Source organism: Pyrus communis, chromosome 9 (assembly GCF_041283825.1).
Source record: "Pyrus communis isolate YQ-2024b chromosome 9, ASM4128382v1, whole genome shotgun sequence".
Lineage (NCBI taxonomy): Eukaryota > Viridiplantae > Streptophyta > Magnoliopsida > Rosales > Rosaceae > Pyrus > Pyrus communis.
Window position 1 is genome coordinate 25,189,997 of NC_142573.1, and position 9,085 is coordinate 25,199,081.

The 9,085-nt window shown below is 37.3% G+C and overlaps 1 protein-coding gene across 1 annotated transcript; it reads right to left on the reverse strand.

The window, feature by feature from the left end:
* Positions 1–998: 998 nt before the first annotated feature.
* On the reverse strand, positions 999–6,766 carry LOC137740211 (translation elongation factor Ts (EF-Ts)). The gene is made up of 9 exons (XM_068480047.2): positions 6,425–6,766; positions 5,904–6,297; positions 5,627–5,799; positions 5,283–5,372; positions 4,482–4,656; positions 4,157–4,341; positions 3,038–3,163; positions 2,053–2,141; positions 999–1,362 (listed from the first exon to the last, which is right to left on the reverse strand). Exons 2-9 carry the CDS (start codon positions 6,259–6,261, stop codon positions 1,317–1,319), a joined length of 1,242 nt encoding a protein of 413 aa, XP_068336148.2. The 5' UTR covers positions 6,262–6,297; positions 6,425–6,766; the 3' UTR covers positions 999–1,316.
* Positions 6,767–9,085: the final 2,319 nt, after the last annotated feature.

Consider the following 9,085-nt stretch of genomic DNA (forward strand, 5'->3'; position numbering starts at 1 on the left):
GATTAGGAGTTAGATTAACCACCGACAGGATTTGAACACACTCTGTCATGCAAGGACCCAACACATTTTCACCACTGTGGTAAAAGACCACTTTTAGTGAAAATAGTTCACTCAGTCCACTATGGCCTCATTTGTTGTAGAGGGTTGATTAACGTGATAACTCACTATATTCAAGATGCAATGAAGGAAGTTAATCAAAAAATTGCTCCAACTTGAAAATGAAAGAAGGATTATTGTTTAAGAAAATTTATTCATTACAATCCCCTAAAATGATAGAATTAGACAGAATAAATTTCCTTCACATCTAATTTCTTATCTCTTCAAACGAAAAATCATTCACCTTCAGTTTCAACATCCCTTCAATTTTCTAAGTTACCCAATCGAATCATACATAAGAGTATCTCCAGTGGAGTCTCTAAATAGGGACAACCATCGTATAAAATGGGTATAAAACATATATAGGGACAAAATGAATCGGAAAGTGAGTCCCTAATGTATAGACACTCAACGAATACATAGTGTATATCCTTACATATAGGTATTGTATAAGAACAACCTTGAGTAGAAAACGAGGCCCACAATCTTAATTGTAGCTTTCAATGCTTTTAATTTTAATGCTTTTAATTAATTAAAAAAAGTTAACATAAGCAAAAAAATGTGCACCTAATCAAATTATCACGTAAAACCATAACAACTTCAAATTTAGGGATTTTACTATAAGAACCCTACCATTGTTGGCAATATTCCTTTAGGGACACAAAGATTCCCCTTTAAGTCCTTAAATAAGTATTCAAAAATGGTGGTGGGAGTCCCTAAATAGGGACTTCCATTGAAGATGCTCTAAGGCCTATATATTCACATACCTTTAAATCTTTACTATTACTAAGGGGAGGGGGATAATTCGAAACTACTAAATTAATTTGGGAAAGGAAGCATTTAGAACCCGAGAAGCATGGGTATAAACCCAATACCCTGTCCACTAAATATGAGATAGTAAATAGGTCAATATTAACCATTGGGGTTTCCATTATTACTATCTTTTTTGTTGGCAAAGGTAAAAGAATCTCACATCCGTCACAAAATTTGTAAGTGGCACTTCAAACTCTCAATACATCAGAGCCTGCAAACATCAATCCAACAAAAATACCTCATTCGGACATTGCCATAACTACCGTTTGTGAGCGCAAGCATGTTTGTAAGATCTCAGACTCAGAGCATTAGGACCTGCAAAAATCAAGAGACACAAACCCGATCCCATTTCTAAGGGTCCGTTTGAAACTAAACTCTACTTTTCCATGGTGAACGTCCCCATTTCCTCAAATAGCCTGAGCCACATGTTCCGATGTACTAGATGCTTCTAGCCTGCAAGTACATATAATCAGTAACACAATCATCAGACGAGGACTTTTTGTTGCGGCATTTACCTTAGGCGTCGAATAAAAGGAGCTCATATAGACCAAAAATAATTAGTACATAAAGTAAGCCACATATAGACCGACTGTACGTACGGTGTCCAAATGTTAGATAATGTACGTCATACTACACAACTGCTTAGAGTTGATCAGGTACAAAATGCAGCCTACTAAATATCAACCATCATTTGATAACCATAGTTTTCGGATTCGGTGGATGAGATTATTGGCTTATATGCACAAAGGAAATATGGAAACCTTTCAGCTCCCACCCAAGGATTTTTTAATAATGAAGTTAGATCGAACATCAACGGTCAATTACTTCTGAGAGTATTTAGGATGAATGTGCAGTATAGAATCCATTGCTGTGATCCCAACCACATTCATGTTGACACAGTAGTTCAACGATAAAAGCCAAATCAGACAACAAAACTCCCAGTAGTTATAAGTAGGCAAAACAACAATTATGATGATGATAACCGCAACAATGTTAACGTTCCTGATCATGATAGATGAAGTCGATAACAGGATACTATGAAATATGGCCATTAGTCTAGGCACCAATCAATTATGTTACTATAGCAATGTCAAAATCATAATAAGACAGGAAAAGCATAAACTATAAGCAAAGAATTTCTACCTCTGAATTCCTTCTCCCACTTCCATCCTGAAAAAGCTCTCAATCTTCACAGGTGATCCGACTTCCTTAGACAGATTTTCTAAAAGTTTCTGCAGATAAGTTGTAAGACACGAGTCAGCAAATGCACAACATAGCTTGTACATGCAGGTACCATTTTACAAACGACAAGCAACTAAGATACTACAAGTACATCAAAATAAACCCAGCTAACAATTCCCTGACATTCCTCAAAAAGTAAGGAGGGTGAAGTTCAACAAATAGATATGAAGAAATTTGGGGCAGGCAAAGGCCTAACCTGATCTGACATACCACTGCTGTTTAGTATGTGTGCATGCATGAATGAAATATTTTGTATATGTATACATGGACCCATGCATTTATGTATGTAAATCAATGATGGATAACTGTTTTTCCATGGTATTTACAAGCATGATGTATGTGTACATGGATTACAAAAAAACATGAATTTATACATTTTTGTATGTACTTTTATGAATACAACAGTTAGATTTCCATATATTCATACAAGTTTACACATTTTCCAGGCACAAGTTCTCATTAGATATTATTAACACAAAGAACTTAGAATCGGAGAAATAGAATCCTCTGCTGATCCTGTTGATGTTGATCTTGTTCTTATGTCTAAAACAATTCCAGTTTGAAGGTTAAGGGTTGAGGATTTTGGATTCAGAGTTGGAACATTTATGACATAAACACAAGAATACCAGAAAGATCAATAGGGGATCTGGACCAACAAAATGCACAGTGGGAAAACAAAATTCTTGTTATGTTTGAAACTCAAGTTTTACAAGGTGCAGTTAGTGTAATTCTTTTCTTCCTTTTCATTTACACACTTTTGCTTCATTCTTTACAATTCCAACGTTTTTTAGATAATAAATACATTTTATCTTATCATTGAAATTCTTTAGAGTATATCACTATATCTAACAAAATTTTAAAACAAAACAGTACAACAATTGTGCACCTTTATAGTTATGGTATCGTCCATAATAAACTTCTGCTCCATAAGGACAACTTCCTCATAGTACTTGCGCAAGCGACCTTCCACCATTTTCTCTATTGCCATTTGAGACTTCCCTGTACTTTCAGCCTGACATCAATAGAAAACAAATGTTATTACTACTGGCTAGTAGGTGGTTATTAGAAGCAGTAATTGGTATAAACACTTGCAATAAGAGAGTTTATTTCTTTTCTCTATATATACAGATGAAAGGGATCAGCACAATCATTGGTGGAACATCACCATCAACTGAGAATGAGGATCAAGCTGAGTGTGAACTGTGAAGTACAGTAAAAGAGCATACATGTTGATGTCCCCAAGACTACCTAATAAACTCTAGTACTGTGGTGAAGCGACATGTTTAGCCCATAATGAAATAGAAAGAAAGAGAATGGCTTCCACATTACCACTATGCTTAATTTCTCAACAAATCTGAAAAGTTACTTGTCAATAGCAAAATTTCTTTTTTGGTCAATAATGCTGCTTTGCAGGTGATGTCTCGTACATAAAAAAATCTTTATGCTCTATTCGTAGCAAGAAATCATAAATATTTGTTTCGCGACCACGGTGTGCTGCTAATTTGGTGAAAAAGACCACTTAGCCACAAACATTTTGGAGTAATGATGCAAAGTTCAATTGAAAAAAGTTAAATTTCGCAAAAATTTCCATTAGCAGTAATGTTTGGTGTCCCTTCTAGCTTTGACAAAATGCATCTATATTTTCTGGTTTACAAAATAAATATCAAATTATCAAAGCTTCTGTTATGCTCATTTCAGGAGAAAATTGTTTTTGAACCTCGGTAATTGATAACTCAATGGATAGCGAACTACCAGCATTAAGTTGATCCAACAAGATGGATTTTCGGTGATTTCTTACCCACTGTAGGAATTAGTAATCCCAAAAATGGTGACCCATAAAAACATGAAATTAGAATCCTTCATCGTGTTATAAACAAATAGAAAGGCGATATCTACATGTAATTAGATAAATTTAGACTTGCTTGACAGAGATCACCATTCAATTCATGTTTACAATATTGCTAAGAGGAGGGTATATTAAAGAAAACGTGATATCACTAAGTACCTGAGACTTAAGAATTTCACGCTCACTTTCTAATGCATCAGAAGAAACAAGTTCCTTTGTTAAGAACAAAGGCTTCGCTGCCACCACATGCATTGCCAATTGTGAACCAATGCGCTGGATAGGATCCAATTGAGTAATTTTGTCCTCTACTGCAAGAGATAAAATTCCAGCAATACGACCTAAACCTGTAAATAGATAAAACATGACAACAAAGTGAAAAATGCTTTTCAACTCAGATATTTTTAGTCCTGCATCAAGATAGTATCTGAATGACTGGAACACATAGCATTTAAAGTCAATATTTTACGTGCAGGTAAACACTTACCTGGTTGAGGACTTGTATGGAGGTAGGTAGAAACAACACCATGTGAAGATGTAGACATCACAATACCCCTTCTAAGTTTAACGTTTTCCCCCATTACTGCAGCTACTTCTGTAATTGCATTCTGAACAGTTGTTTCTCCACTAACTTTTGGATGTCCAAGATCTAACTTCAAGTCCTGGTAGGGATTGAACGACTTAAGAACAAGTTTCCAGGAATCCAATTCCAGTTAAAGTTGTAAAGAGGGATTGGAAATTAATTCAATTCAACTAATAGGTTTACTATAAGTTAACAAATATAATTTACTTCGGAAACTTATTAAGAGCTCCGATTTCAATAATTGCATATTTAACTTACAACAAGCATAGGGTGCATTGCTATGGCTATAACTAGGTTTTATCAATACTTCGGGGTAAATATAACAGTCACCATTTTTCCTACTTTAAGGACAACTTTTCTCATTTCAGCCTTTTCTTTTGAAAAGAATCAAACTTTTTTATTCAACACAAAATGAATAAGATGCATCGAGCAGTGGCGAACGAATACACCAGAAATAGAAATATTATATCTCAGGTCTATTACAAAGATTAAGAGCAACCATAAATCAAGGTAAATGAACCATTATGGTTTCCACTCACTAAATCAAAGATCAGTGCATGATAATGTTCTTAAAAAGACTCATCATGTTAGTGGCAGAGCAATCATAATAACATTGAAGACTAGGAAATTGCATATTGATTCTAGACCAACATATGAAAAGTTGAAAACAATAACACTACTAATAAAGCAATGCAAAATGCTTACCTCCAACTCCTTGGAGGCAATGTTAAAGACCCCAGAAACCAGTTGAGAAGAACATTCAACCAGCAACGCTTTCTTTGCTAAAGCTAAGGCCTATAAGAACGGTAGAATCGATTATTTATGAGCTCCAACGTCTAGCAAATTTGTGATATATTCAAAATGAAAGACGATAAGAATGGAGTGTAAATGTTCGAGGAAAAAACCAATGGAAATTACTTTATTTCTTATGAAAACAAAAACCATTGGTGAGAATGGTCCTAAATGAAAGTACGCAACCATATACTTACAATAACAACTAATCAAATAGAACTCAAAAACTATGGAGGAATCATATCAGTCACACTAACCAAGTATTGAAAGATATCATTTCGAGCAACAAAGTCAGTCTCACAGTTAAGTTCAATAACAGCAGCCTTGTTCTCATTCTGAGCCAGTGCCAGCAAGCCCTCGGCAGCCATCCGAGATGACTTTTTCGACGCCAAAACCTTCCCTCTCCTCCTCAATTCCTTCTGAGCAGCCTCTGCATTTCAATAAAGAAACCAACTTTAATAAGGATTATAAAAAAATACACAAATAACCGATTCAAATTAGCATAAACAAAAATGGGGAGAAAGGGGTTCTGACCAATGTCCCAATTGCTATCAATGAGAGCAGCCTTAACGTCTTTGATCGGCGCACTGGTTCGCTCCCTCAGCTGCTTAATGAGACTCATTTGATCAGCGGAAGAAGCTTCCACGCTGAAACCTCTAAGAAAGAGAGCAGACCCACATCGGGTACTGGCAAATTTCGGAGGAAATGAGGCCGGAATCTCCGCGGCGCGGGCAAATGAAGCCCTTTCGCTCGAAACCCAGGTAGAAAACCCCCGCCCATTAGCAGCAGAAGAAGCAGCGGAAGCTGTGGAAGAAGTATAGCTAGTGTTCGGCAGCACCCTGCTACACAGGATTGAACCCAGAGAACGCTTTGCACCTCCACGAAAAGCCATGAAAATATTCCTCTAGTCTCTCCCCTTCACTCTAATCTAAAATTCAAAATTCAATCAGAAAATTGTCATACAACGGAAAATTCAAACTTTCTGAGATATTTTCCGTGAGATTTTCTGAGGAAACAAACAGAGAAAAGATAGAAGAACTGAAGCGAAAACTGACCTGACTAACGAAAGAAGGTGCGAACTCTGTTGCTACTGAAACAACTGCGGTTCAAAACGGTGAGACAAAAGTTTGCGATGCAAAGTCTGCAGATACTCGCTGGGTTTTAGAGGCACCTCCATAGTGGGTCGGGTTTCCACCCGAATTTGATTCAAGTTTTCAAATTACTTTTGCCTTTTTTTCGAGTACAACCATATATTTACTGTATTATAAAACCAGCCCCTACTTTTATGGTTATGAGCGATACACCTCGGTTAATTAATTTTCTCTACTTCTCCCTCTTTGGGCATTAGTTTAGGTCATGATTCCAACACTTATTTCTTTGATATTTTTCTTATTGCCTCACTTTGTTGCGAAAATTAGACTAATCGGAATTAAGTCAATTAAGTTTTTAATTTTAATGCTCGAAAATTTATTAATCGTAAAAGTATCATAGTGGACAAGTACTAAATCGTTCCACCTTAGATTACTAAGATTGATTGAATTCTAACACCTAACTTAATTAATTTAAATTGCAATTGTTAACATTAAACAATGATTGATAATTTGAGAAGAAACCAGGAAGCAAAATTTAAAATAAGAAGTAGATCGGATTAATAAAATGATTAAGAGTTATGGGGAAAAAAAAGAAGATATTTTGTGCTATTATAAGATAGCTTAGCAACGACGTTTGTTGGAGGTAACTCATAATAAGGATTTTTGTAGACGATTATCAAAGGATTTTTGCCGATGAATCAGATTACTAAAAACAATAACAAGCTATAATGATTCATCAAATTTCAATGAGGAAATCAATCATGATGAGTAATGATCGTCAGTAGGCATTGAGAAGCGGCACAGCGGGCAGAACCGGCTTTTCTCCAACCACTCGACAATGCACTCCTCGTGGTAAAAATGCAAACACGGCATACCAAGTGCTTCGGAACCAACCACAATCTCCGCCAGACAAATCGAGCAACAAACCCCCTGCGACGAGGCTTCCACTTTCACCCTCTCTAACTTCTCAATCGAAGATTTACTCGCCGGCACGAACGCAGGCTGCGCATCAACCGGCGGCTCGTCGTCAACCGCATCAATGCTGATGGATGCCTCCATGTGCACAAGTACAGGGTTGGTGCGACCTTGATCAGCACCATTGATAACAACAAAACTCCTATCTCTTGCAACAGCACGCGCATCCCGTAATATAGTAGCCGCGGCAGATAAAAGATTCCCAGAACGGACAGGGATCAGTTTGGATAGCTCCTGAGTTATGGTATCCAAAGTCCTTTTTGTGGCATTGTCCCCCATCAAAAGGTCAATCTCAAGTTTTTCCTCGTACTCGACGACGTCGGTGGTTTGTCCCATTTGATCATCTTCTAGTAACATTACTTTGTAGTGGTCCTCCAACTCCTCCTCATCCTCTAAATCCCTAGGCAGCACCATTACTGTAACGGTGGCCTTGATATCGAGCCACAACTTGGAATATTTCTCCGATTTTGGTAACTTCAAAACGTTGAGTAGTCGTGTTTCGCAGTAGGTGGTATCGCCCACCACATCCCAGAACTCATCACTTTGGCCCTCCACAGTGTCCATGTTATGTGGTATATGTGATAGGGTTTCTAAGTTTTGAAATTGGAAGCAAAAGTCTAAACAAGCTAGGATGTTCAGTGGGTATAAATAGCAATCAAGGGGTTTCCTAATTGGTTTAGGATTTGGAGTCTTGCCGACTAAGAAATAGGGTTAGGGTTTTATGTAAAATGTGGATTTGGGTTTCCTACTTGCTTTAGGAGAATGATACTTGGTTCGCAAGAAAGATAATTAAGCGAGACAAAAATGTACAACCCTACCTTGCCTACTAGTATTTGGAAACCCTAGCTTGCCGCTTTTACTAATTATATATATACATACTACTAGACTTTCTAACTCTCATAAATTCTTACCTTCCAGTTTCTTCTCTTCCAAATTCTCTATATCTTCACATCCAACTAGCTTTCAGAAAACCCTAGTTCTTTTTTCTTGATCTAGTCGAGTAGAATTCAACTAGCTTTCAGAAAACCCTAGTTCTTTTTTCTTCATCTAGTCGAGGAGAATTCGAAAGCACATACTGACCTACAATGATTCATTCAAATCTTCTTCAAGAAAAGACGACGATGTTCATCAAGAAGTTGAGCAAGTTCCGGTGCTCCAACAAAAGCTATATAGCTTTAAGCAAGTCCGAGAAGCCCAAGAAAGGTTATGTACCCTTGTCCGTGGGAGAAGAACGAAAGAAATATCAAGTTCCTCTGAAGTATCTCTCGGATCCAATTATCCAACAACTCATCAAGAAGTCACAACCGGATGTGTTCGATGCGAAGATTAGCGGGCCACTGGAGATTGCATGTACGACCGACACCTTTGATCAGTTGCTCAAAATCTTCAAGAAGTACTAAAATCACATGCATGCACGCACTGTTTTCTGTTGATGACTTTTCTTAGCGGGTCTTGGCTTCGTCCACCCGCTTGTATCTAGTTATTTTATTAATTTTAATGATATAAGGTGGAGAGGGGACGGGCGGGGGGTTTCCGGGTGTAATGGTCCTCACCCTTTCAGGGGAGGGTAGGTGCCTCGCACGCGACCATTGCCGAAGAGCTAATCTCGCCTAATCCTTCTCTATTGCTTAAACTTGAGTACTTTTTTTG